Genomic DNA, 27,575 nt, shown 5'->3' with positions numbered 1-27,575 from the left:
TGTTTATTTCTCAAGCTGATCTATTATGCAAATGCTTTTCCCATGTTACTGTTTTTATTGTCACAGTACCTAGGGTAAGCAGGTGTCTGGAACGCAGAGATGGGGAAATGTACATCCTCTCCTTTTATGGGTTTTTCACATAAGGAGGAGAATAAAAGAGAAAGAGAAGAGAAACTTCCCAAAAAGTAGAAAAACAACACTGGGAGGTTTACAGAAAGCAGAGGCAGATAAAACCTGAAGATGCAGTGTACCTGTTCTCCCAAGAGAAAGCTTCAGCTGCTTCTTTACGTGAAATACAGCCCCTGTTTTGAGCATTACTCTTCTCAAAATACAGAATTCTACAGCTTTGTCAAGTCTCAGCACTTGATCCCAAAGCTCCAGGTTCCATCTAGTCAGTCCAGACATGGATGAGGGGGTTCCAGAATGGAAGCTAAGCCCTCCTGGCCCTACGAGCTCCCACTGGGGGTGTAATGGGGTGCAGCCAGCAGAGTATTGTCCTCCTAAAGCCTATGCTGGACCTTTTTATTTCCAAAAAGAGGGAAAAGTAAGAAAAAGAAGACAAATCTCTTTAGGGAAAATACCCTGTAGTTTAATTGAAATGGCAAATGCAAAGTTAAAAAAAATTAATAAAAAAAGCCAGACATCTGAAAGATCCAACAGTAGAATAAATATATATACATACAGCAGTTTTCCAAATAGTAATGTCTTAAAAACATACAGCAGCTCTCAGGAAAATGACAGACAATACTAATAGTGACATTCTGTTTAAATATTTAGTATTTTAATTTAAGAACATGCACTTTCTCTTCTGTATATATTTCAGGAAAACACGGAGTCATGCTGTAAGCATGAGGTCATGTCTATTACTAGTTTTCTCTTTTTATTGTTCCTTTGGAAAAAAAAAAAGTGTATAATTTTTGCTGTTCATTCTATTTTCTTAAATTACTGAACAGAGCCGAGTTCTGTGTCCCAAGTGGGAGCAGATCCTGAGGAGAATCCTCTGATGCCTTTCTGGGATAATGGAAAGCTAAGCTGGATGTGTTGATCCTGACTCAATCTTTTAAAAAACTACCTCATATTCAGATTTGGCAACAAACAAACAGAATGCCTGCACTGAGGCTTTGTCTTCTCTTGATCTTCTGTCCTTCTTGAAGTTCCTATGAGTTCAGTGGGATGTTTGCTCCCAAGGGTTTTCCTTGACATTCAGATGATGTGAACTGCTAAGGAGCAGGCCAGTCCTCCCTCCCCTGCAGTTCTGCTGCTTCCTCTGACAGATGCACGACAGGCACAGCCCTGTGCTGTCAACAGCACAGAAAGGACTTGTTATTTCACTAAAACTCCTGAGATCTAAACCACAAGTCAGTTCTTCAAATGTTAACAAGGAAGGTCTTGAAGTTTGCATCTTTTAGATGATGGCTCCTCCATCTTCAGTGCTTCTGAGTTACTGGGATCAGATTTGCCCTTATCCAAGACAACAGTGATGCCAGACAGGAGGTACCCTCCACCTCCACTCATGGTCAGCTTTGGGTGGCTGCGATCTGGTAAAACCTTTAAAAAAAATAAACAACAACAACACAACACACCCCAAAACCAGCACCTGTAGAAATCCACGGTGTGTGTGCACATCATGTTGTGTAAGTTCAGCTTACAGGATGGGCTGTACATTTTTTCCCCAGCCACAACAACAAACAGGCATTTGGGAAGTGTATTTATCTTTGAAGTATCTGCAGAGGAGAATCCAGCTGTAGAAACCCATAATAATACAGGCTGCTGCCTCACTGGTTACTTCTTCATGGCATTGCCAGCATATAAAGCCAAGGTTTGAGCACACGAAGGGCCATTGTGTGCTCAGAAGTGAGGTCTCTGCAAGAAACCACAGCTGCTGCACAAACCAGCCTGGAGGAATTCTGTGATTTCCAGTTCTGTCCCCAGCACCTTTCTGCAGCCACCCTTAGGGTCAGACACAGCCCTGAGCCATCCCTTTCAGCCACATTACACCTTTTGGAAGGGCTTTCCCTTCAGCTGTGCTTCCTCCTTGCCCTGCCATTTGCAGTCCCAGAGGTTTTACCTGTGTCCAGGACACTGCAGTGCTGTTCTCACTGCAGCTGGACACAGGACCCCTGGCCAGGCCCACCCTGTGTGGACATCTAGGAATTACTAACAGCCTGTCACTTTGCTACAAATATTAGCAAATGTTCAATGAAATGTAAGAAAGTAAAGTCTTTCCATTTGTGCTACAATGAAGCATTAAAGCTCTTCAGAATGCCCACTACTCTGGGGTAGAGCAAATGCCTGAGCTTACACACTGTTTCAGCCAGTCCAAACCCCCTCTATTTTCAGGGAATGTTTTGCTCCCCAGCATTCCCAGGGTTTTGGCAGGCCCTTACTGCCGTCCTTACCTGGTAGTTCCTTAGCCAGGTTTCAGACAGCTTCAGGTTGATGACTCCACCTCTTTCTCTCAGCTTGGTGTAACAGTCTAATAATGGCTTAGAAAAACCAAAGAGGAGGTTACAAGGGAGAATGGCATCGCACTTGAACTGAACAGCTGAAGTACCATCTTCATTTACCTCTTTATACTGGCAGTAGACAACAAAAGGCCTCGAGGGAGCAACAAATTCCAACAAAGAAAGTAACAAGGGTGTGGGATGAAACTTGCTGGCTACAATTAAGCTGCAAAAGAAGTTTCATGTGCATTAGTTTTCTGCTTCTGAAACTTACTCATCAAGTGACATTTCCTCCTCCTTAGCACAGCAATCAATTACAGAAGTGTCTCATCAGCGTGTCTTCATTGCTCTGCCAACTCCCCAAATATAAAAACAAATCATGACTTCCTACGGGCATAATTAAGAGGCTGAAGCATTGCTCCCCAAAGTGCAGAACATTAAATGCATTGCAGGAGCACTCACTTCAGCTGTGTTGGGCTCCACAATAACTCTTACAAACTAGGAAATTTTATGTTGCTTGCTCTGCCCCAAGACCATTTTCCAAATGCAATTTAAGTTTTGTGACTGCCAAATGTTGCTTAGAATGTAACCTGAGCCGTGACTCTTTAGACTGAGTAGTCTTCATTAAATAGTTTTATAGAAAAAGAATATTTCAAGAGAGAACAAATCCTTAGTAGGCATGACTAAAAATCTTTTTAAAAGAAACTTACGTCCTTGACAACCTAAAGGCTTCATATTCTATTCTCCATCCTCATTTTAACATCACAGGATGACTTGGATCTACAGATGGTTGAGATTCTCTACAGCTATCTCCAGTTTTAATCCAAAACAATCACTGCTGAACTAGATTGCAAGAAATGGTTGGTAATTAGTTAATAAGTTGTGCTTGTGCAGAAAGAACGGGCTAATTAAACTCCTTCTCCAGTGTACAGAGACTACTGAGATGCCCCACCAATTAACATTTGTTCTCCAGGGGAATGTGCAGCACTGGAGCAGAGTTAAACTTCCTGACAAAAGGGAGGTAAAAATTGATGTTCAATTTTGTAAAGACAACGGAGATAAGGAGGTGAGATAATTCTTTTTCAGTTGTTCCCACTTTGGCTGTTTGCCAGCCATGGCCTTGCAGCCCATGTGCTTCAAATGCAAACCTCAAAAGAATGATGCTCCACAATGAACCAAGCAGGCCATAAAGGAAAGACTCATCCAGGGCCTTGGAAAGCTTGGAATGCTGCACTGGCACTGCCAGGGGCTCTGCCAGGCTACAGGAAGGGAAGTGAGGGCTGAGAGACTGGGAAAACTCAAACGCTGCTCTTTCATATGGCAGCACAGATTGCTGCCAGCAGGGAGCCTGGCCAGGCACAAAAGTGATGCAGTGGCTGAGGGGGGAGCAGGAAGAGGCAGAGGAAGGGCAGAGGGAGGGAGGTGGTCTAATTCTGAACACATGGAGTGTCTATGAACCAATTTTTGCTTCCACAGTGTCTGGAAAATGGCATAGCCTATCTTTAAAGTCTTCTTAAAAGAATACCAAATACCCAATGAGTATCTTCCTTTTTCCCCTAAGACCTCAACTCTCATAAAAGGAATTGAACAAACAGATCCAGTACAATGTTTTACCACACAACAGCACAAAAGATAGAAATTTTACTGAAATGATATCGTCTACACTCAGTAATACATACTGTTAAAATCAGGACCTCAAGAATTCTCCTGAAGTTGGTATCCACCTTCACCTAATGAACAGCTTTTCTTTACTCTGCCAGTAAGTCCCAGTCTTTCTCCCCACCTCCAATGTTAACCAGCTTTTTCCCTGTCCTTTCCCTGTTTCTCTCCTGTAAAACAAAACCAAACCCTTACTTTCCCTGCCTGTGTCTCCTCAGGTACAGAGTCGATAATTTGAAGCAATTCTTTATTCCCTGCCAAGGTTTTTATGTTACCCTGTGGTTCCTGATCTCAAGGAGCAGTGGCTATAAAAGGCAGATGACTGAAGAAAGGGGATCAGGGCTGAGCCATCTGGGACAGTGCTCTCAGGCACCATAAATTCTCTTTATCCTCATCATGCTGGAGCCTTCCTAAAGCAAGGAATCATTCATCCCTTCAGGAATGTCATTGTTACAGCTTTCATGCATTACGGAGGACAAAAGGAGGATAAAAGTGATTGAAAACAAATAAACAAAGAGACAAATACAAAACAGGCTTCCTTGAACTCAATCAACAGCTGAATGTACTCTTTTACACGAAAGGAAACATTAATTTTCCCTTTGCCAGATCATGCACAGACATTAATGACAGTGCTGGTGCAGGAAGCAGCAGTGAAACCAGACCCAGACACTGCCACTGTTCAGGCAGCCCAATGGTCACAGCCACAGGCACTGCCAGACAGACGTGCAGAGCCTTTTACAAACCTCCTTGAACATTTTACTGCTTCACAGAACACAGAATGACCTGGTTCTGCATGTTTATAAATTCTAACACTTAAATATGCTAGATGAGGTATATGAATGAGCATTAGTTACAACATTTCATAGTAATAAACCCCCAAAATGATATACAAGCATTTTAAAATAGCCAGTAAATGTGCAGTAAAACTTATCTGAGCACAACAGCTTTATTCTCGGCGAACCAATATTCTTGGGAGGAAAAACCAAATATGAATGTTACTAAATTAACTAAATTAATGTTACTTGGTTAACTTGAATCACTTCAGCATTTGCTAAGAACACAGTGAAAAAGTCACACCCACTAAATGCTCTTACACTATTGTGGGGCTCAATTTCTAGGAATATATTGATTGTATTTGTTTTAAATTTATGACATTAAATGTTTGTGCTAAATTGTTCCTCAGGAATAACTGATCCTGGCTAAAGCAGGTAAAATAAAGTTATGTGTTTTTTTCCTGTGTAAAAAAGAAAGTAATTTCTAAAAACAAACCAGCCAATACAAAACCCCAGAACAACAAATTTAGTTCCACTTTAATGAACTTAAAACCGCAGGTTCTACTTTGCCAATTAGAATCCTTTGATTTTTTTTTGGCAGTCATTTTGTATTAGATTCTACCTGGATTCTGTTTTTCTTTGGATAGATTTTTTTTTATTTTTAATATTTGCTTATATTTAGTTGACTTTTAAATCATTTCAAGCCATTTACATAAAAGAAAAAAATCTCAACCAGGTAAGGACTAACCAAGACCAAGACACACTTGTTCTGCTTGCTGTCTTGTGCCCTATTGGTGTTCCTTTTTGTTTCTTATCTCTCTGCTGTTTCCAGTGAATTGTTCTTATCTCAACCCCTGATCTTTGCCTTTTGTGCCCCCAGTTCTCTGGGGCACCCATGGCCCCCATGGTCTGGGGTGTTTCAGTGGGAGCACAAAACTGGGGAATACCATTCCCAAACTGTGACAACTCTAACCAGACTCACCCATCAGCATTCTTCTCTCTCAGCAAAGCAGCAGCTTCCTGCAGCTTTTTCCTTCTCTCCCACTGTTTTATTTGCTTCTCCCGAACCTTTGAACAACAAAACAAACAGTTGGCACTTTAACTGGTAATTATTTATCGAATCATTATTGCCTGGACTGCATTTTCATTTTCTGCATCTTCGTGTAAGACAAAAGACAACTTGCAGAGTTCCACTTTAACACCTGACTAAGCTGCATTTCAGCAGGGCTGACTCAGACAGCAGAATTTTATGTCCACAGACATTGTGGAACTTGAACAGCCACAATAAATATTCTTACATTTTCTTTATTTTCTTTTTCTTTGTTCTCTTTAAATTCTACATCTTCAGCATTAACATCCATGGTGTCTTGCTCTTCTGTTGGATTGATCTCCATAGCTGCTTCAGGAGTAGGTTCCTCCTCTGTTTCCTGGAGAGAAGTCTGCTTCTCCTCAGTCAATCCATTGCTTTCCTCTTCCCCCAGTGCATTCTCCTCAGGGTCTGCAGGCAGAGTCTCTGTAGTGAATGTCCCAGACAGGAGACTCTGCACTTTGCTGAGAGGAAATTCATGGAGATTATCAAAGAAAGGTTTGGGAAACCCAAAACAACTGGTGGCAGCTCTAACAGGTCCTCCTCCTGGGTACATCTGAATGATGGAGCCATAGCCTGTGGGAGGGAAAGAATCAAAACACACTGGAAAGGCAGAATATTAAAATCCTTTCTAAATTGCTTAAATGAAGGGTCCATTTAAGAGCAGGGAAGTAAATTGCCTGCTATTAATCCAACCATCAAATTTAACAAGCTGTGGAAATATGCCTCAAGTTGGAAAACCTTTATTGAAAGGACAACAGTTACTGAAACTCAAAAGGACAAGGTAACTCATGGAAAATTTGTGTACTAAGCACATATTTAAGATTAGCTCAGAACATATAAGCAGTGACAAAATGCTAGAAAAGCTAATTTAATTAATAATTAGAAGACAAAATTTCTACGGTTTCCATTACTTATTTATGGACTTGCTTGGATAAAACCTGAAGGTTAATTTAAAGAGCTTTATTAGGCAAAGAATGTCTTCAACATCCAGGCTCTAAAGGAAGAGCTGTGGGACATTAAACACACTAAAAATAACTTTTCAATAGTTACACTGAAATTACATCTTACTTACTTCAAAAAGTAGCCCTATGGCCAAAAGTTGCTGAAACAAAACCAATCTGTAGTAGCACTGCCTGTGTGCTTCCCAGATGACAGACAGCACATCTGTGTGCACATCACATCACACTTCCTACCTTTCCAGGCTTCTGGAATGTAACTGTCACCTCTGCCTGGTGTCTTAGAATAATGAAACTGCTTAACTGAGTTTGAAAAACAAATCAGGAGTCAAACTTCTCCTAGAATATGCTCAAGGAAATGTCATATACTTTCAAAATACACATTTTGCAGAGCACACATTAAATCTGGCACAGGGAACAACACAAATGGCAACATTCCAGTGCTGTCTGAATTCCACTGGCACTATTCCTGTTTTTTGCCGTTCACTTACCTGGACTTCCAGGTGTCTGGGAAAAATCTACATACAAGCTCCTTAGATCTTTTTCTGAACTCAATGTCATTATGCTAAGAGAGGAACTAAAACAGATCTACATACAAGGCTATCAATTTAATCAAAATTAATGATATAAACAACTATATCAAATTTAATTCTCAATTATTTTTTTACGTTTTTTTTTAAATTCTGAAAAATAAATCCAACAGATGCAAAATGCAACTTTCCCAAGTGGAAAAACAAGTCTTCCTTTGAATCCTGGAGGCGGTAAAACAAGATTTCAAAAGCTGAGGAAGCATTTTGAAGCCCTGCCTTTTAGCAGTGTCACACAGGTGTGTATTTCCCTTGGTGTGTGCATGACTAAGGTGTGACTCACCCCCCATTCTCTCCATCACAGCCCCAAGCACCAGGCCCGAACACGTTTCCATGACAATCATCTTGTTGCCAGCGTGGATGTTTCCCAAAGTCAGCATCTGAGCTAGGGTGTCGTACCTCAAGTGGCTGGAAGATGAGAGGGAATTATCAAAGTTTGCTTAGAGATACTGCCTACTAGCTTGGGAGCCTGCCAAAAAAAGTTGGATTATCAGAGGTTTTTGGGAAGAGCATCAGGAATCTTTACCTGAAGTTTGCCCACACAGAAACTTTAATAATGAAACATCTGGTAATGAAGAACTAGAACTGGCACCAACAAGAAATTAGCCAGGAAAAGCAAAAGTAGGATATGCAGATATGCACATAGCAAAGTGGACATCTTGTGCTGTGCCAGTCAGAGAAAGTATTATTCTAAACTTTTGTTTGTTTTTCTCTCTGACATGTCAGCTTGGTAAAGAAGAAATGGTATGGATGCATTTCCTGATCCAATAATGAATCCCTTGTGATTTTCACCTGTTTTGCTGGGGCCTGCACCGCCAGCAACCCAGGACCAAAACCCCACTCATGCACTGAAGAGACTCAGTGATAGCTACACAAATTACAACTGATCTTAATAGTAAAATAAAGCCAGGTGACAGAGATGGGGGAAGGAGAAGGAAAAAGGGTTGAGAAGCCTTAAATAACATATATTTGAAGATTTTAAATCTCAGCATCTTAGATCTACCACTCCTACGGGAAAAAGAGAAGAAAGGTAAATATTGTATACTTTGGTATAGTGCAGGTGTTTAAAAAGTATTAAACTATCTTCCTGTTATCAGTTGAAAAAAGAAACAAAATGAAAACTCACTTAATTTTTCCAGGTTCCCTTGCATAATACATGGTTGAAAGGATGCGAGTGGATGGTTTCACAATTGTAATAACTGCCTCATATCTGTAAAAAAACCACAGTAATGGTCTTATTTTAATCTCAACAATTTTGGGAATTACCAAGTATTTTTCACATTTTAAAATTCACTTACTTTTTTTTCTTCTTCTTTATGTATTTATCTTGAGCAAATTCTGTTTTGTCTCTGAACGTTGTGCTGTTCTCTATTAACTGTTGAACTATTTCCTTGGAAAAGACAATTCGTTTTTGTTACAGCTAGCATTTATTTCTCATGCATTTCATATATAGTATTTTTTTAAACAAACACTGAAAATATTTTCTTCCAGTAGAGGCATGTGCACCATTAACTTCTCCTGACACTAATGGCAAAGTCAATTTCTGTTACCCAACAGGACAAGTGAGGCACTACACTGACTATGTGTAGGAATTTAATCATACAGTTTTGCATAAAAATGATGAAACTGAAAATGCTTATCCTGGAATGTTCAGTAATATTTAGTTTTCTCCAACTCCCTCTTTGGGAGGGGGAAACCTCTCTGAATTCAGCATCTCTGAGAGCATCTTTTTTCCCTGTTTCATGTAGTTCCTCCCCACTGGTCTGGTTAATCACCAGACATCTCCCTCACTCCAATAATTTTTTCAGTCTCACAAATTGTGCTTTACTCCTGTATCAACTCCTTGCACACTCTCCAACTCCTTAGCATTTATTATTTCCTACAATATTCCACCTGACTTTTTCCTCCTCTAGCTCCCAGGGTTTCCCAGAATTCCAGTTTTGGTTTCTTGGTCTCCTTGTTCTAATCTCCACCCTTTGCCAACCCAACTCTTTCTCATGCTTTCAGATTCCAGCTGGAGGGATCATTAGGACCTCCAACAAAACCAAACCAACCCAACAGAACTTTCCTTGCTCGGGGTTTGTTTCCATGCCAGCACCACAAGAACAAATGCTGCTATTTTGGGTTCTGTGTTCCAAGTAGTTTAACAGCTAGAATTTTGGGTTCTATTAAACATGGAGGGGAGGAGTGACAAAAGGAATATTTTCAATTTGGACACTGCAGCTCCCACTGGGCTTTAAAAACCTGCTCAAAAAATAGAGTGGTGCAAATACTCCTCATTTCCTATTGCTGCTTTTCAGGGCATTATTCCTTCAAATACTTAACATGTGTTATTAGTGGTGTGAAACAGCATCTCTTTCTTTTTTTGCTTTATTCTAGGAAATAAATCAAATGCAGTGTCTGGGTTGTTTATGTTGTTTTGTAGGGTTTTCTTTGTTCCAGTGAAATTTACAGTGAGGAAACTGGGAAGTATCCTGCATCACCAAGACATGCCATTCACAAACAGGAATTCAGATTTTAACAGACATTTCGGGAGGAATAATATCTATTGCTGCTAATGTAGCTTAAAATAATATTCAGTTACAGTTCAGAAAGCAGAGTTAATAAAAGCACAGGAAATGCATGGCACAGGCATGCTGAGGACTTACAGGAAAGTCAGAGTGATCTTCTGCCATGGATAGTGAAAACAAAACCCATCAAAGTTATCAGCCCGATTAATACATTCTTCTCCAAGAGATAACACAACCAACAGCACAACCATGGAAACAGAAAGACCATTCCAAACTCCTTGGACCCAGCAGGCAAAAGCAGAAAAAACTGCTTCAAAGAGCAGCTCCAAAGAGCAAGATGCAAACAGGAGATGAACTTGATGTAAGCAGGAGCAATTTCCTGGTTTTATTACAAAGGGTAAACCAAAGACGAGCGAGAACTTAGCCTGACAGCGTGTGCAGAACAGAACTGCTGCAATGCTGCAGTAGCATTTAAGATCCCTTACTTTTGACAAGGTGCAGGGTTAAATACCAATGCCTTTTCTAACAGACCAGAAGTGATCTCTTGGGAATACTCTCAGCCTTCCAGTACAGAAAAAGCACCAGCGTTACCCTGTCTGGCAGGTACTGCCTACATGCACACTGGTGGTGCATTTGTTACACAATGCTATTTGTTAAGACCTCCTTTTTTATCCATAATCCTTTTCTGCACCTTTGACAGTCTAATTATTGCATGATTTTAATGCCTCTGTAATACAGAAATAGTATTTTGAACCTTATACACAAGCAAAACTAAATGGTGATTATGGGAGCTGTACTTTTTTATCTGTTATGACTTCTGACGCCATGAAAATTTATATTTTACTCTCCACTGACAAAGTTGCCATAAAGTTTACATAAAGCTTTCTCTGAAAACAGCCTGAGCATTTCTGTAAAACCAAAAAACATGACTTAACCAGAAGAACAAAGAAAAAGCACTGAAATCTATGCACAGATAGAAAGAATATCCTTTTTTCAGAAACTAAAATATAACCATCAAGGTAGCACAGAAATGACACCAAAACCTTATTTTTACCTGTCCTTTAATACCCTTGTCCTTCAAAGCCTTTATGTCATCATGAGTCAGTTTTTGAGACTTCCCATCGTCAACTATGTTACGATTATCTGTCCCTGCTTCCTTTGTTTCTAAAGGAAAAGGATATAGATTTGTAAAATCTACCTCTAAATAAGTGGGAGAAACACATGATTTTAGTGTCACAGAAAGCAGATTTCTCGTGGTTAAACACACATTTTTCATGGCCTTGCAAAGTACAGCCTAAGCAATGAAATGTAGTATGTGAAGTAAACCTTAATGTGAACAAAATCACCCAGACTAAGGCTCAAATTTTCTCCCACATCAAAAAGCTTTTTTGTTACAGGACTGGTGAAACCACCGATCGAGACAAAACCATGCACTTTCATGACAGAGGGAATATAAGTAACGTGAAATTATCAAATGATTAATAGAAAGCTTTCCCAATTTCTTTGGTATCATCAAAGAAACAAATTAATTTGAAATAGTTTTTCCAACTATCGATCCTCTGGGATACCTGTGGTAGTCTCTTCCACCTCTTGCTTCGGCTGGAGGTTTCCACCACTGGTTACTTCAAATGTAGTTCCATAAATATGTCCAATGGCATTGTCCAGGTAGAACCACTGCTTCTCAAAAGTTATTTTTCTGAAATAACAGAAAAGTGAATGATACTTAAAGCACTATTTTTAGTACACCTGAAGCCCATCATAATTGAGCTTAGACTATAGCTTTACATATGACATTTTCATCTATATCCCTGAAGAAAAGCAGGACAGGCATAGTGAAATTAACCACAAAACCCACATTAAACTGGTCAGGAAAAGAACAAAGAACTTAAATATACTATATAGGAAGAACTTTTTTTTTCAGTTCAAATGCATTTTCAGCTGACAAATAAAACAAGGCTATGGCACTTGTGAGTATAATTTTTGACAGAGCAAGTAAGTGTATTAAATCTAATCTGGGTCATGCAGAGTAGTGCAAAAAGATGAGCATGGAGCTCTGCTTTGCAAAGCTCCTCTGAAATAACGTTTTCCAAAAGACTATGAAGAAAACAGACAGCAGAGTGTGTCCTGTAATCCTACAAGTGTTTAATTAAAAAAAAAAAAATTACTATCCCTTTCATTTTGATTGCACCAAGGCAGGTTTGCATCTTTTCTTTCTTCACAAAAAACAGGATCCACAAAGCCTTTAACTTTGAGGCTGACCAACAAAGTCTGCCTTGCTATCCATGGAAATAACAATCCTGGTAAATGAAACAGGTAGCAGGATCTATGCCACACTCACATTCAAATCAAAACTTGCCAATATGAGCCCTAACTATCCAAATTATACTCATCACTAATTCAGAGCTACACCATTTTCAAACCAGGCCCATTCAAGCATAGTACCTTTCAATCTCCATCCTACTGAATCAGATGTCTGCCCACACTACCCAACACCGACTTCTACACACTGGTCTACAAAATTGTCTGCTGCCAGGGGAAGAGCCCAGGCTGTGATTTTAACATTTCCTGCTGGGCTGCAGGCGCTTTCCTGCTATGCCAGCTGGCCTGGGAGAAAGAAAGAGGAGCCCTTTCATGGCAGCCCCTCCAAAGCAGCAGCTACCCAGAGCCGAGTGCCAGCATCTTCCTGCACACTGACACCGCCGAGCACGCTGAGGGCAATTAGCAATCCCTGTTAACACTGCACAGAAATCGCGTGCCGCGGCGAGCTGAGCAGGACGACGACCACGCCGTTCAGGCTCCTCTTCACTCGGCAGCAGATTGACACCGACAGCGCAAAACTCTCAAATCTCCTTCACATTCTTACGAGACACGCAGCCAGGAGATCTTCCGGGTTTGAGGGGAGTTTTGCCATAGAAACCGAGGCAACATTGAAACATTTCCCGTCGACTGTCACACGAGCCTCGCGAGGCCGCTGTTCCTGCCTGGCACGGCGGGACAGCCGCGGGCCACCCCGGCGGGACAGGGACCGGCACCGGGACCCCCTTCCCTCCGGCGGGGCCCGCGACAGCCGCACCGAGGGTGGCGGGGGCGGAAGGGGCAAACCTCGGCCGAGGCGCCGAGCGGCACCGGCAGCCGCCAGCGCGGCCCTCACCTGCGGCGCAGCACCGACACCGCCTTGAAGACCTCGTCCCGCTTGAGCACGGCGCAGTCGCCCTCACGGATGCGCGCGCTCGGGCCGCCCTCCATGGCCGCCGCCGCCGCTCGCGCCGGGCCCCTGCGCAGGCGCCGAACCCGCACGGGCGGGGCCCCGCCGGCAGCGCCTGCGCAGTGCGGCAGCGCGGGCCGGGGGCGCGGGAGGCGCCGCTGAGGGCAGCGATCGCCGGCCCGGCCCCGGGGCTGCTCTGTGCCTTCCCCCGAGCCTGGGGCAGGGAGAGAAAGGGCCGGCCTCCCGCGAGGCCCCCTCTGGAAAACAGCACTAATTTAAATTAAATATCTTCTGGGAAAATTTGCTTCCTCGCCTCGGTTTGCTGTCGCGTCCCCAGACTGGCAGCGGTAGCGGCAGATGAGCGGGGACCTCAGAGGCCGGGGATGCGCCCGGGGCAGAGGCTTCCCGGGGTGGCGAGGAGGAGGATGGCGAGGCGGAGGATGGCGAGGAGGAGGATGGCGAGGCGGAGGATGGCGAGGCAGAGGACAGAAGGGAGAGCCCAAAAGGATGCCCGAACCTGGTGAGCCAGCCCCTGTGCTTCTACCTGCTTTCTGAAGCCATATTACTTTTCATTTAACGCACTGTGCTAGACAATTACAGTTTATCTCCCGTGGTCAAAAGAAGCACTGAGAATAAAACTTGCACTATTTTACTATCCATATTCTTTCAATCCTCATTAATTTTTTTTTTTTCTTCCCCCAGGAAAATCTCGACTAGTCCAATCAACGATGGACCAATTTATTCCCTATAAGGGCTGGAAACTTTATTTCTCTGAAGGTATCTTTAGACCAAAATTATATGTAGCAAGTTTTTTTTTTTTCTAAAATTGGTTATACGTAGTGTTAGTAGAGTTATAAGTTCAATAAAGAACAACGAAATGTCATATATAAAAAAAATAAAGACTTCACTCTTGTGATATACTGTAATCTCTGTGATCATTACTGGGATGCTGTGGAGATTATAATCTGCCTTAGTTTTGCAATGCAGAAAAATAATGGAAGAAAAATTACTTGTTTATGTATTTTGTGAAGTGGAAAGAATTATTTCTGTCACTAACGTGGTGTGTTTCTAATTAGTTTACAATGACAAGTCTCCTTTTGTCCAGAAGACTCAAGCGTTTGAAAAGTTTTTTATGCAGCGCATTGAGCTTTATGATAAGGTAAAAAACAAACCCAAACATATCCCACCCCAACAACCTGTTGTGGATGCAGGAACACTACAGATTTTGGGTGGTTTTCTTCATCAAAAGTAACCTCCTTTATAGACCTGAAACATTTAGGTTTTAATTTGGGTGTTTCACTTCTAATTTGAAGTGTATTTTATCATTTACAATGTTTCACAGGATGAAATAGAAAGAAAAGGAAGCATTCTCGTGGATTATAAGGAACTAATCCAAGACAGAGAACTGACTAAATCAATACCAAATATATCTACTGAACTAAGGGATATGCCTCAGAAAATACTGCAGTGTATGGGCCTGGCAATTCATCAGGTAAACATGAGGTTCTGCTACATGGAAGCATAACCCTCACAACAAAAAAGAATCAGTGACACTTAGAGGCAATTATGTTATAAACCCCAAATCTCTTGTGTTTTCCTGTCTTAGGGGGAATTACTGTTTATTTAAAACTCAAATCCTTTCATCTCTTCCCTTCCTGTATGACCCACAAAATCACATTTTGAAGTTGCTTTGATCTTGGTGCATTTTGCTTATTCATCATTGGAGCACCTGACTATAACTAAATGTAGTTCTAACACCTATTTCTCTCCCTACTGGAAGTTCTAATTCCTGTGGGCATCTGTGTCCCCCTTCCTGTTCCACCCAGGTGCTCACCAAGGACCTGGAAAGACACGCTGCAGAGCTGCAGGTGCAGGAGGGATTGCCCCTGGATGGGGAACCTATCATAAATGTGCCTCTCATCCATGCCAGGTAATGGGTGCTAGGTAGTTGCTCTTGCCCAAGGAAGAGCTGTTTGCTTCCTGTCTAATCCTTGCCTGTGTCTGTGCATGGTGCTGAGGGCTTACACGTTTATGGAAAAACTGGGCTCTGTGAAGCTTTTTCCAGAACACCACTCTGCATTTTGCTTTTTTCTTCCCCATGACTTTATGTCCTTGTGAAGAAAAAAGTGAAATGAAACCTCCTTATAAGCTGAATAAACAGCTTGAACTAGAAAAACTTGTAAGTAGAGAAGTGGCTTATAAGTAGAACAACTATTCTATAAAACGTGTATTGATTGAAAGCAGAACTATTTAAATTTCTGCTGGCTGGAGAATCTTTTAATGAAACAAGTCCTTAGAACTTCTTTTCTTTGTCAGCAGTAATGGCATCTCAGGCTTCAAGGGTCTGAGGGAACTGGGTGTATAAGCCCTATTGGAGTTCAAGTGGAGTTTAAATCACTTTCAAAAAATTATTTTATTTTTTATGATTGTTTTTAATTCCCTACTGGTGGTGGCATAGCCATCATAAAACTTTGGTCCTTCTGTGTTGCAAGTCTGAGCTCCAGTCTTTATCCAAAACAATGGAAAGATACAGTTATGGATGATCATAAGGTAATGTCTGTTGTATTGCTAGGCCAGAGGTGTCACTGGATAAACAAACTGGACTGTTTGAGGCTGTTGAGGTGGATTCATGTGGAGAATATTGAATGTTCTGCTGCTTTCTAGAACAAGAATCAAAGGCTGTGCCCTGGGTCTGCCGAAGAAATACTTCTGAGCATTTTTCCTGGGTTGCCATTTTTAATTGGGAAGAGGATTTTTTTTGTCTGTTTATGTTTGGATGGGTTTGGGGGTTATTTTTGCCCTCCATTTCTGTGTGCTAATGCTGGACTTTGATGCAGGGTGTACAACTATGAGCCTCTAACCCAGCTGAAAAATGTGAGGGCCAACTGCTACGGCAAATACATCGCCCTGCGTGGCACCGTGGTGAGGGTCAGCAACATCAAACCCCTGTGCACCAACCTGGCCTTCGTCTGTGCCACCTGTGGGGATGTGCAGGGGGTTCCTCTCCCTGATGGGAAGTACACCCTTCCCACCAAGGTAAGCTAAAACCATTGAACTTCATGCTTTTTGTTGTGTTTTGACAAAAAGCAGCATCGCTGGTATTAAGAAAAAAGAATTTAAAATATTGTCTTTAAAAGCTAGGTTAAACAACTGACACATTGAAAAAGAATTAAACATACCATGCAACTTTTCTTACTGCAGACCCTTGTTGCTTGTAAAAAATGTATGCTGCTGGTACAGGATATGTGACAAGCAATGTGTAGAATCTCCCTGAAATCTGGAAAAAATATTATTTCTTTTAATTTCCATTTCACTAGTTAGGTTTAAAAAGACTCTTCCACCTTGCTGTGGTGGTTTTCTATGCCTACATTGTTTGGTTTTTTGTTTAGAACTTTCTATTTTAATTTTACTTTTTATTATCAGGACTTAAAAAGTCATTAGATATAGGACAGTGCCTGGTTATTTTATGTTTCCTGTTGTGCTCGAGTGGAAAAAATTATCTTCTCTGGAACGTCCATGGGTATTAAAAAAACCAACAAATCAAAAACCAACCAACTAAAAAATACCTCCCAACAAAAACAAATGAACAACCAACCCAAAAAAACCCCACAAAAACCAGAAAAACCCCACCAAAACCAAAAACCAACCAAACAAAACCCAGAGCAAAACACAACCAAAAAAACCACCCACTACCTCTTCTTCCCCCCCTCCCTTCCAAAGCTCAAACCAGTTCACCAAGGGGCTCACTCAACTCAGCTGTATTTGCTCTAACAGCTATGAGTCAGGTGTGTGCACTTGATGGCTTTTCATTAATTATGTACATCCTAATTTGTAGCCCTAATTTAATGGCTTTTTTCCTGGAACGATACTGAATTATATTGCCTCACTTTCCTTTTTTTTAGTTTTTTTAAATCAAATAAGGCAATTTCACCTTAGGGTTTTTAAAAAGGCTGGGAATGAATCAGAATTCCTGTTGTTGCAGTGCCTTGTTCCCGAGTGCCGAGGCCGCTCCTTCACAGCCGACAGGAGCTCTCCTTTAACCACCACAGTGGACTGGCAGTCTGTCAAGTAAGCACAAAAATGGGATGTGACAGGACACTCAAAAAGTGACAGGATGGCTCAACCCATGTTACACTGTGTGATTTTAAATATCTTATTCTTTTGCAGCAAGCACTCTCCAACATTTGTATCACAAAGCAGTTGGTTTATCCAAGCACTGGTGTACTTTGTAACCTGCCCTGTAATAGTTCCCTGGAAATTCCTTCTGCCCTTACCGAGCTCCTCAGCTCTTTGCAGCTTTTCTTGATCACTTCTAATTGTGTCTATGGTTTCATGATTCCCTTTAACGAGATGTAAGTCAGCTAGAAAAGTCCTGTTAGGTTAAACTGGTCAGCTGTGCCACTTGACCTGAATGAACTGGAAGTTTTGAGTTTAAAAACTCCTGCTGCTGTTGGCAGCTCCAGAGGGCGCCGTTTATCACAGCTCCTTTGGTAAAGCTTGGCTTGGCTTCAAGGAAATCTCCGAGCTCCAAGTGCAGAGCCAGAGCTGGAACTTTTACAACCGGAGGGTGAACTACTCTTCTTGTTATGGTCTGAGAAATTTCTTGGGCTGTTCTAGGGTTACAATACCAATTAAGAATTCATGAGAGTGGTAATGTCTGAGCTCTTCATTGCTTTATATTGGTCCCTTTTACTTCCTGTACCATACTTATTTCTACATGAACATGCTCATCAGTGGTAGAATATCTGAATTTCAACCCGGAGTTCTGGGTTTTATGCAAAATTTATACCCCTTTAGTGAAGTGTGACCTGAAGAAGATGCCCAGAGCTGCAGATGTTGTGTGCTGCAGTTGGACTGGAAGGTGCTGCACTGTGTGAGAGCTGCCCTTGTGTGTTGCAGGGTGCAGGAGCTCATGTCAGACGACCAGCGGGAAGCAGGACGGATCCCGCGCACCATCGAGTGTGAGCTGGTCCAGGACCTCGTGGACAGCTGTGTCCCAGGAGACATGGTCACAATCACAGGCATAGTGAAGGTGTCAAGCACTGAGGAAGGTGAAGTACAGCACCTGAGAACTCCTTTTTCCTACACGGGGGTGTTTTGGTAGTGCTTACACAAGAACAACAGTCACTCCCCTTAACTGGAGCTCTCAGACTTGAAAGTGCATAAAGTGTAAATTTCTTCAAAAGCTACCAGACTTTTACAAGGAAGAGTTGGTTTAGGACGTTAATTGATTCATGTTTTCCCTTTAATATCCCCATCAGACGTTAGGACAACTGTCAAACTGTTAGTTTAGCTTCCCTAGAGAAATTTTTCAACCCTTTTTTCTCCCTTTTATTCCTTTTATTTTCAAAGTGAAGAAATATGTTGTGCACTGTTCTGAAAGAATTCATTGCAGATAACTGCAAGACTGTTTTACTCTGAGACTTCATTTTCTGCTCAGTAATCAATCTCTATTAAAAATTATTAATTATTAATTCATAATTGCTGATTAATTATGAAGCTACGTGTTTAATGCTTCTGCACCATGTATCTTTTTTTCCCTCTAAATATTCAGAGGAAACATTTTATATTCAACTTTTATATGGCTACAAAAATTCCTGGAAAAAATAATTTATTCTGGGACAAAATTGTCTCTAGACATATGCCCTCCAATTCAGCAAAATATTTTATTGTGTATGTAAGTGGAGGGAACTTCAAAGAACAAGTGTAACTAGAAACTTACTTTGCATCAATTTTACAAAATGCAGATATTCAGTACTTAAATATGAACATGGCTGTACATGATATTTTTGAATTACTCTATGCCATTTGTAGATAATATGAGTCCTTATTGATAGAAGAAATGCTCCATCATCCTTTCTCAATTTTTCTAACAGGAGCTTCTAAAAATAAGAATGACAAGTGTATGTTCTTATTGTACATTGAGGCAAATTCTGTCAGCAACAGTAAAGGACAAAAACTAAAGAATTTTGATGATGAGACTTTTCAGAGATCCTTCATGGAGTTTTCCCTTAAAGACCTCTATGCTATCCAAGAAATTCAAGCTGAGGAAAATCTGTTCAGGCTCATTGTGAAGTAAGTTGTGTCAGACCTAGACCAGGTCTAGGATTAGACATGAATCAGTGTGACCACCTTCAGACAAGTGTGACAGCTCATCCTAGAGCTGTGAAATATCTGAGCCTTGTGCAATAGAAACTGTCCTAGAGATCTAACAAACTGCAGTGGGAAGGGGACTTGGGAGGGAATGAAAGTATTGCAGTGGGAATATTGGGACTTTGGGAGGGGCTTAGGGATACAAGAAGTTACCTGTGTTCTAGTTCAACCTTAGAAAGCTTTGGGTAGAAAAGCAATTAGTTAATTTTGTTCCTCACCGTGTAAATTCAATTTGCAAGTACCATTTTGTCCTCTGCTTTTCTACAGTGGAGGAAAGAGGTGCAAGAACTGAGCAAAGGGTGTGAAAGACCCTCGGTTCAGACTAAAAAGTACTCTTCTGCCTGGGGTGTCCCTCAGGCCCTCCCAGTGGAGTCAAAGAACACAAAACTGGCACTTTAAAAATGGAGTTACAGGTAGTTACTTGATTAAGAGAAGAATAGGTGCAGGTACCACTGGGAAGCTGCTTCTCCTTTGTCTTTGTGAGGGCTCAAGTGAAAAGCTGTTCTTATTTCAATCATTTCTGCTTATCCAAAAATTTCAAGAAATTTGATGCTGCTGATGTCTGTTGGAAAGTCAGCAACAGCTATCCAAAGGTTGTATATGTTTATTAAGGTGTTCTGTAATGAGAGACAGAACAAGGGATTATTTGTAGTAATACACGATTTATCTTCCATTTATATGACCTTGTGCTTTGCTTTTCAGCTCTCTTTGTCCTGCAATCTATGGCCACGAGGTAAGTCACTTAACACCTCTGCTTGCGATTCCAGTTTGAAATGTTTCTGCCACATTCAACTCCTAAAGGATTCACAAAGCTTAGCTGGGATGGGGGGAAGGGGCAGGGTCTGTTTATACAGGTGACTGTGGCTCTTTTGGTGTCAGGGAAGTGGCAGCCTTAGACCCTGAAGTTCAGTGATCCAGAAGGATCTGTCAGTGTTGGTCACCCCGATCAAATACTTACCAGTGTTGGCCTGTACCACAACAGATTGTGAAGGCAGGTTTGGCCCTGGCCTTGTTTGGAGGATGTCAGAAGTTTGTGGATGACAAGAACAGAATCCCAGTGCGAGGAGATCCACATGTTCTGGTTGTTGGAGATCCAGGATTAGGAAAAAGTCAAATGTTGCAAGTACGGTTTCCTTCATTACTATTTTCTGTTTTCCTCTATTTCCTTGTTATCTTGACTTGTAATCATGGTAGGATAACTGTGCTAAGACCAAAGGGTTGACTGAGCCTGGCTGGAGCTATCTTTTCATGTAGGATGCCTCAAGTATAGGACAGTATCCAAAGGGCTCTCCTGCTGTCCTCTCTTTCCAGGGAGCCTGTTAAAACACCAAATTCGGTGTCCTTGGTCAGGCCCATGGGCTTTCAAGTACAGGCTTACAGGCTTGCTGTCTGCCCTTACACAGTTCTTTTCACCAGCCCTTTTCCCCAGTGAGGAGGTTCACTCCTTCCTGTCTTCATTTAGCTGGTCCATTGTGAAATAAAATAATATTCTTTGAACAAGTGCAACTTTAAATACCATGTAACTCTTCTCCTGTGAGGTTTACTTCCATTCCTTACCCCATTTCTATGTTGCTAGCACACATTGGCTTTTTGGGAAAGTGACCTGCTGCTGTGTTTGGGTTTTGATCTCAGTAGGCATTTCTGCATGACTATGACAATTAGTAATATTTTTTTTCCCTTAAACTGAGTGATTTTTTAATTCCATGTCTTTTTCCATGATTACTGTGAAGAAGGGACAGAATTCACCTAGACCTTCGTTAGAAAGTCGGAGTCTTCCTAACGTGGACCTGTTATCTTAGGATATGATTTGCAATAACTTAGCCAAAGTGATGGATTTGCATGCAAGTTGCATCCTAACAAACGAAATTTTAAAATTATTCTTTTGTTGAATGGGGACTCTCCAGCACAGAGTAACTTATTTGTTTGTTCACATTGTTACTAAAAAAAAAGAATGCCATTCAAGAAAAGTTACTCCTACTGCTTTGCAGAAGTCTCTTGGGGTTGCAAGGAGTTATGACTTTACTGTTCGGCCATGTTCAGTAGAAAGAAACAAATTTGGGTTTACTTTGAATTATTTCTCCAGAATAAGGCTTATGAAATTCTTCACTTTGGGGAGGGAAAAAGTATTTGTTTCTCTTCTAGGCAGTGTGTAACATCGCTCCTCGAGGTGTGTATGTTTGTGGTAACACATCCACCAGCTCTGGCCTGACTGTTACACTGTCCAGAGATGGCACTTCTGGAGATTTTGCCTTGGAAGCTGGTGCCTTAGTGCTTGGAGATCAAGGTAATCCATGTAATGCCACAGGTTCTGCGTAGCCACATGTGAGGGGCAGGAGTGTGTGTGCTGCTGAGTCTAAGATAAGCCAAAGCACTCGCTTAACTGTGGACTAAAAATGTCTGTTTGAAGTATGACACTGGGTTTCCACACTGTGGGAAGTTCTGAGCTTCTCCAGTGACATCTCTGGGGGCAATTGCAGGAAAACTTCAGTTCTGCAATTCACATACCAGACTTACTGGGTCAAAGAACTAGGATTTTTTTTGTTTAGGAATCTGACTTGATGTCAACTGCTGGACTCTTACTGGTTTTGAAAAAGGACTTGCTTTTGAGATGTGTTGTCTATTTTTAGAAAGCTTGTTTTGTCATCTTAATGTATTATCAAGGATGCTGCATGCCCAAATCAGGCTGGTTTGGCTGCATTGCCATGAAATGGAAACAAACCTGGCTGAAATGGAGACTTTGGCTGGTGTCTTCTGCAGTCCCTAGGGTTCTAAGTTGGACTTTGGATGTAACACTGGATTGTAGCACACACTTGCCCTTCAGTTAATGTGTTGTCTGATAAGTCTTTGTCCTGTTTTAATTGCTTCCAGGAATTTGTGGAATAGATGAATTTGATAAGATGGGAAACCAGCACCAGGCTTTGTTGGAAGCCATGGAACAGCAGAGCATCAGCCTGGCCAAGGCTGGCATTGTCTGCAGTCTGCCAGCTCGGACATCCATTGTTGCTGCAGCAAACCCTGTTGGAGGACATTATAACAAAGCCAAAACAGTGTCTGAGAACTTAAAGTGAGCACTTTCTGAAATGCTGATTTATAGCTCACATTCAGGAGTAGATGCTTCTGGCAGCTTTGTAGCTTGTGTACAGTTGCTTTCCTGTTTTTTTGGAGCATGAACACAAACTTTAATAATTATTAGTGGCTTTTGAGAGAGAAATTGCTGTTCTACTTTATCCTAAATGAGCAGGACAGGATCTTTTACATGTGTTTGTAGTGGAACAGAGTTGCTATAATTTCTCCTCTTCTCCAAGTACCGTGGGTCCTTGTCTTTCCAGAATGGGGAGTGCTCTGCTGTCAAGATTTGATCTGGTGTTCATCCTGCTGGACACCCCGAACGAGGACCACGACCACCTGCTGTCCGAGCACGTGATGGCCATGCGGGCCGGCCGGCGCGCAGCCTGCAGCAGTGCCCTGGTGACCCGGGCCAGCTCCCAGGAGCACTCTGTCCTCCAGGCTACGTCAGACCGACCCCTGCTCGAGAGGCTGAAGGTGGGACTTGTCCTGGGGCTGCTGCATGGGATGCTCTACAGGAAATTTGCTGTGTTGGGTTTCAGGAGAGAGCTACGCAACTGGGCTGGGTGCAATAATTTGATACGACGTGATCTGCAATGGAGTACTGAATCCAAATAAAGCAGTGTGGAAGCAAATCCTTGGGCATCTGCAACTCCATGGGTTTGGAAAGTATGGGAGAGGAAGTGTATTTCTTACTAGACTTCAGTGATGGCTTTGAGAACTTACAGTGTTGAATGCCACATCTTGGGAGAAATACTCCTGCTGGAGCTAAACCCCTGCACTTTTGGAAGTGGGATATCAGTAGTGATGGTTTAGTCTTCTGTGGAGCTGCAGCAATTGGGAATTTGAATTTTCTCTTTTTGAGAAAGAATTCACTATAAAGTTAAATCCTATTTGGCACTTCTTACCATTGCAGATGAGAAGCCCTGCCTGCTTTTTCTGAAATGGCCAAGTGTGTGTGTGTGTTTAGATGTCTGAGCATAGTGTGGGGACTTGAAGTACACTGTTCATATACGAAGCACTAAAGCCCTTATAGTGGCGACTTCACCAGATAAAGCATAAAGATGATGATTTGATATTAAAATTTTTATTTTATAGGCTTCTGACAGACAGAAATCTAACTCTTTGTGTTAGATCTCAGCAGGAGAAAACTTTGATGCCATTCCCCATCAGCTGCTGAGGAAGTATGTCGGATATGCTCGGCAGTACGTCCACCCAAACTTATCTCCAGAGGCTGCACAAGTCCTCCAGGAATTCTACCTCGAGCTCCGGAAACAGAACCAAGGAGCAGACAGCACCCCCATCACCACGAGGCAGCTGGAGTCCCTGATTCGACTGACAGAGGTAAATGCAAGCTAGAATGCTTAAGGGATTGAAAGCAGAGATTATTCCTAAGGTACTACCTAAATCCTATCATTTTTATAGCTTATTCACCACTGTGCTTTTTTGTTTTGTTAAAAAAAGAAGTGAGAATGCAAGAGGCTTAGAAGTGCTTAAGACCTACTGCTCCTTAAAACTTCTTATAAAGTAAAACACCCTTGGGAAGATGGAAAGAGAATCTATCACATTCCCCAAAAGGAGAAAAAGTAGGTGCAGGCAGGAATAACCTGCTGCCCACCATGAACTTAGAATGCTTCTGTTTTCCTTTTCCCTGACGCTGCCTTAACAACACTCTTTGTGATCTGCTGCTTCACAAGGCTACACTGCTGCAAAGCAAATAAACTCCAAGCTGCAGCCTAAAAGTGCAAGTATGCAGGAGGTGACATTGGCACATGAACAAAAAATAGAAAAATCTTCCTCTAATCCTGTTGGCTTTTATCTCTGCTTCTAAAATTTGTGCTTGTAGCCCTTGTAGAGTGATTGTAGCCCTTCTTCACATCAGCTATGATAAACCTTTGTGGGTTTGTTTTTTTTTCTGTTTTAAGGCACGATCAAGGCTGGAATTAAGAGAGAAGTCTACCAAGGAAGATGCTGAGGATGTAATAGAGATAATGAAATACAGGTAATAGAAAACACTGCTTTAAAAATAAATAAAGCATCACAGTACCATTCATTTGAAACTTTTTTCCTTTACATTTTCAAACACAGTGAAGAAATCACTCTATCAAGCTTAGGCCCATGATACTAATATTTGGGTTTGTTAGCTGCTTTTTAAAAGCTGACAGCAGTCCTAAGTCACATACAGCTGCTGAGGCTTGTGAGTTGTGTGATCACAGTGGTTCTGTGTGTCTGTGCACAGTAACGCAGACATGAGACGCTGCTGAAGGGTTTCTTCTCCCTGGGATTACCCTCTGGTGCAGGTGAACAGTTAAAGCTTAAAAGTGATTTGGATGAATGCTTAGTCTTAAGTTCCCTAGAGAGTGACTTGATGGTGGATTGTTTTCTACACGGCTTCTGAAAGCCCTCTCCAGCAGTTACGTTTTGGGAATCAAATCCACCTATGTTTGCTTTTCTCTCCTCCTGAGAGTTCTCTCTCTTTTTGTAACCTGTTTGTAGCATGCTGGGGACCTACTCGGATGAGTTTGGCAAGCTGGACTTCGAGCGTTCCCAGCACGGGTCTGGGATGAGCAATCGGTCACAGGCCAAGAGATTCGTGTCTGCCCTGAACAGCATTGCAGAGAGGACCTACAACAACCTCTTTGACCTGCAGCAGCTGCGCCACATCGCCAAGGAGCTGCAGATTCGGGTGAGCCCGCCCAGCGGCCACTCCAGCAACAACAGACTGCCAGACCACTCACAGTTATTTATTGCCCAAGGGAGAGTAGCAAAGGCACCTCTGCTGAGCCTCTTTGCAGTGACAGAAATAACAACAGAAATAACCAATTTACTGCTGTTAGGCCGAGCAGAGCTCCTGGAGTGTCTCTGTAAGCTTCACTGGCCTCACAGCTGTTTGCAACAGCAACTCCCTGCACTGGTGAGGGCTGATCTGACTGATGAGGCTGGTTCTGAGCAAGATTCTGGTTTGATCTGTGAAAGGCAATGTTGGTTTCAGTGCTTCACTCCCTCTGGCTCCCCAGAGGAAACACCTCTTTTTGTTCCCAAATTTAGACTTGTGGTGTCCCTGCTCTATTTCTGATGTTTCTGCATGACCTTCTCTGGATTAAATATGCCTTTCAGGTTTTCATTCCTGCTGCAGACATCCTAAGGTTGTATCTTGATAGGGACATCATGTAGGACACATGGCCACAAACGTATTCTGCCCTGTAATTGATTTGCATTCTGTACTTTTGGGGGCTTCAGCCAAACAGAATTATTGGTAGCTAATTCTACTTTTTCCTCCATTGACTACTTATTAAATTTAATTCAAGTAACTCTAATTTTACCTTCATATACAGAATATTTTTTGCCCATTCAAAGTTTTATACCTGGAAATCAGGGAGAGTTGTAGAAATCATGCTTTTCTGTGGGAGATACTTCTGTTTCAGAACTAGAATTTATACAGATGTAACTGCAGCCTTTCTGCATGTCATGAAGCAAAGAATGCTACCTCTGGGTAACACTACAATAAAAAGAGTAAGTAAAGCACAAAAGTGGGGGGAATGATGCTATGACACCTCCTAGCAGGTGAACAGTTTGCTAAGGAATCTGACCTATTCTTAGCCCACTTTATTTCACTAAGTTCTTTCAAATGGTTTATGTTGCTTTACATCAGGTAGGATGTCACTCTCCAATTCGATATTTTTGTCTTTATTTTCCCAGGTGTCTGATTTCGAGAGCTTTATTGGATCCCTAAATGATCAGGGTTACCTTTTGAAAAAAGGTTCAAGAGTTTATCAGCTTCAGACCATGTGAGAAGAGTCACTGTGATGAACTTCCTTCAGACCCAACCGTTCCACTGGACTCAGGGACCTGCAGTGGGGAGGCACATCCCGAGCTGAGCTGCACCTGGCACAGCACTGGTGTTTGCTGGGGTGGAGATGGCCCTGAAGAAAATAAATTGGAAAGCTGCCACAGGACAAACTGACACATGGTATTGCTGCCTGGCTCATCCTACACGTCTGCTATTCCAAATGGGACTGTGCAGGGCTATAATGCACCTCATCATCCTCGAGGAGTGGAAGGTGTGTCTTTATACTGACATTATTACAGTGCCATGCTGGACCCACAAATTTCAACCCAGGAATCTTTCATGAGAGGATGATATGAGCTGTACTGTTAGCACTGTAGTTCAGTTGAAGTCTAGAAATGTTTCCAGAAAGTTGTGAAGTTTCATGTTGAGACAATGCTGTTTTATAGCTGTTACCAGATGACACTCTACTGAAACTGACTTGATTTTCTGCTTTGAAACTTGGTCTTTGAAGCCGAGGTTTTGTTTGAAATCCAAGTGTGATTTAAAAAAAAAAATCCTTATTACAGTATTTAATTTGTAAAGCAGGGATTGGATTTTGACTTTCATTAAACTTTATATATGAGAAATATTATTTGTTCAAGGCTGTTTAATAGCCATTACAAGATCTGTCATACCAAGAGGTTCTGTTTGTTTCTGTGTAACTCTGCTCCTGACACAGAACAATGTGTGCTCAGCACAAGTGCTGAATGCTTCCTGACTTTGATGAAATCAGAATCATGGCCTGGTGCAATGAAATGGCACATGAGCAGCTTTCAGTGTAAGAGTTTAAAAACCCCAAACACACCCCACCCCCCATAAAGAATAATATATTTTTAAAAATCAAGAACACAGTGCTGATTCTTCTGTTCTCCCTCTTTTATTTCTCAGGTAAGATATGATAGATCTAAAAAAGCAGAAGCACTGAAGCTCAGTGCCTCATCTTCTGGTTTAAGGGACATCAGGGTCTGACGTGCACCATGCTTCCACAGCCCTTGGGTACCAAAACACAAGCTTTGGATGTCAAACAACACGTCCCACTTTTCAGTGCTGCCCAGCTGGGAACCTACCCCAAGGCACTTGAAACTGAAAACTGGTCTGAAGATGAAATGCTTTAAGTATGAAATTATAGTTCTACATCTGAGCTCTTAAGGGGCAAGGTCTGCTCTATCAACGAATTGGAAGCAGGTGTTAGATACCGATTTTAGCTTAGTACACTGCTGGGGGATAGGAACGCGCCTCAGGAGCAAATAAACGACTGCACCTGGAAAAGTAAACTCCTTCCTGCTTCTCCTTGAGATAAAAT

At 41.9% G+C, this 27,575-nt stretch overlaps 2 protein-coding genes across 6 annotated transcripts; one reads left to right on the top strand and one right to left on the bottom strand.

Annotated features, from left to right (window-relative positions):
• Positions 1-567: 567 nt before the first annotated feature.
• On the bottom strand, positions 568-13,283 carry TRMT6 (tRNA methyltransferase 6 non-catalytic subunit). 4 transcript variants are annotated; one of them, XM_069009128.1, is made up of 11 exons: positions 13,171-13,283; positions 11,588-11,715; positions 11,074-11,183; positions 8,808-8,899; positions 8,636-8,719; positions 7,793-7,917; positions 6,175-6,539; positions 5,859-5,944; positions 2,568-2,670; positions 2,400-2,486; positions 568-1,548 (listed from the first exon to the last, which is right to left on the bottom strand). In XM_069009128.1, the coding sequence occupies exons 1-11, from the start codon at positions 13,263-13,265 to the stop codon at positions 1,375-1,377; spliced, it is 1,449 nt and encodes a 482-aa protein (XP_068865229.1). In that variant the 5' UTR covers positions 13,266-13,283; the 3' UTR covers positions 568-1,374. The 4 variants fall into 4 exon arrangements, with proteins under 4 accessions (XP_068865229.1, XP_068865230.1, XP_068865232.1 ...); XM_069009129.1 differs by lacking the exon at positions 13,171-13,283 and adding an exon at positions 12,462-12,580; XM_069009130.1 differs by having other exon boundaries at positions 1,457-1,863.
• Positions 13,284-13,360: 77 nt separating this feature from the next.
• MCM8 (minichromosome maintenance 8 homologous recombination repair factor) lies at positions 13,361-26,859 on the top strand. Of its 2 annotated transcripts, XM_069009122.1 has the most exons (18): positions 13,361-13,744; positions 13,927-14,001; positions 14,301-14,383; positions 14,567-14,716; positions 15,051-15,154; positions 16,062-16,260; positions 17,207-17,292; positions 18,124-18,275; positions 19,101-19,299; positions 20,080-20,110; positions 20,360-20,500; positions 21,520-21,661; positions 22,246-22,441; positions 22,707-22,920; positions 23,578-23,787; positions 24,369-24,445; positions 24,940-25,129; positions 26,143-26,859. In XM_069009122.1, the coding sequence occupies exons 1-18, from the start codon at positions 13,582-13,584 to the stop codon at positions 26,233-26,235; spliced, it is 2,505 nt and encodes an 834-aa protein (XP_068865223.1). In that variant the 5' UTR covers positions 13,361-13,581; the 3' UTR covers positions 26,236-26,859. The 2 variants fall into 2 exon arrangements, with proteins under 2 accessions (XP_068865223.1, XP_068865224.1); XM_069009123.1 differs by lacking the exon at positions 14,567-14,716.
• Positions 26,860-27,575: the final 716 nt, after the last annotated feature.

This window comes from Aphelocoma coerulescens, chromosome 3, assembly GCF_041296385.1.
Source record: "Aphelocoma coerulescens isolate FSJ_1873_10779 chromosome 3, UR_Acoe_1.0, whole genome shotgun sequence".
NCBI classification, from domain to species: domain Eukaryota; kingdom Metazoa; phylum Chordata; class Aves; order Passeriformes; family Corvidae; genus Aphelocoma; species Aphelocoma coerulescens.
This window is presented reverse-complemented; position numbering and strand designations above follow the sequence as displayed.

What these genes read in the sequence shown, in the direction of transcription:
- TRMT6 (XM_069009128.1), bottom strand. Translation starts at nt 13,265, where the DNA reads ATGGAGGGCGGCCCGAGCGCGCGCATCCGTGAGGGCGACTGCGCCGTG. An exon ending in GGTGGAAGAGACTACCACAG is followed by an intron (nt 11,184 to 11,587) that starts GTATCCCAGAGG and finishes CTTTTCCTTTAG; the next exon opens with AAACAAAGGAAGCAGGGACA. An exon ending in ACAAGGGTATTAAAGGACAG is followed by an intron (nt 8,900 to 11,073) that starts GTAAAAATAAGG and finishes GTCTTTTCCAAG; the next exon opens with GAAATAGTTCAACAGTTAAT.
- MCM8 (XM_069009122.1), top strand. Translation starts at nt 13,582, where the DNA reads ATGAGCGGGGACCTCAGAGGCCGGGGATGCGCCCGGGGCAGAGGCTTC. An exon ending in CTGTTCAGGCTCATTGTGAA is followed by an intron (nt 19,300 to 20,079) that starts GTAAGTTGTGTC and finishes TTTGCTTTTCAG; the next exon opens with CTCTCTTTGTCCTGCAATCT. An exon ending in CCAAGGAGCTGCAGATTCGG is followed by an intron (nt 25,130 to 26,142) that starts GTGAGCCCGCCC and finishes TTATTTTCCCAG; the next exon opens with GTGTCTGATTTCGAGAGCTT.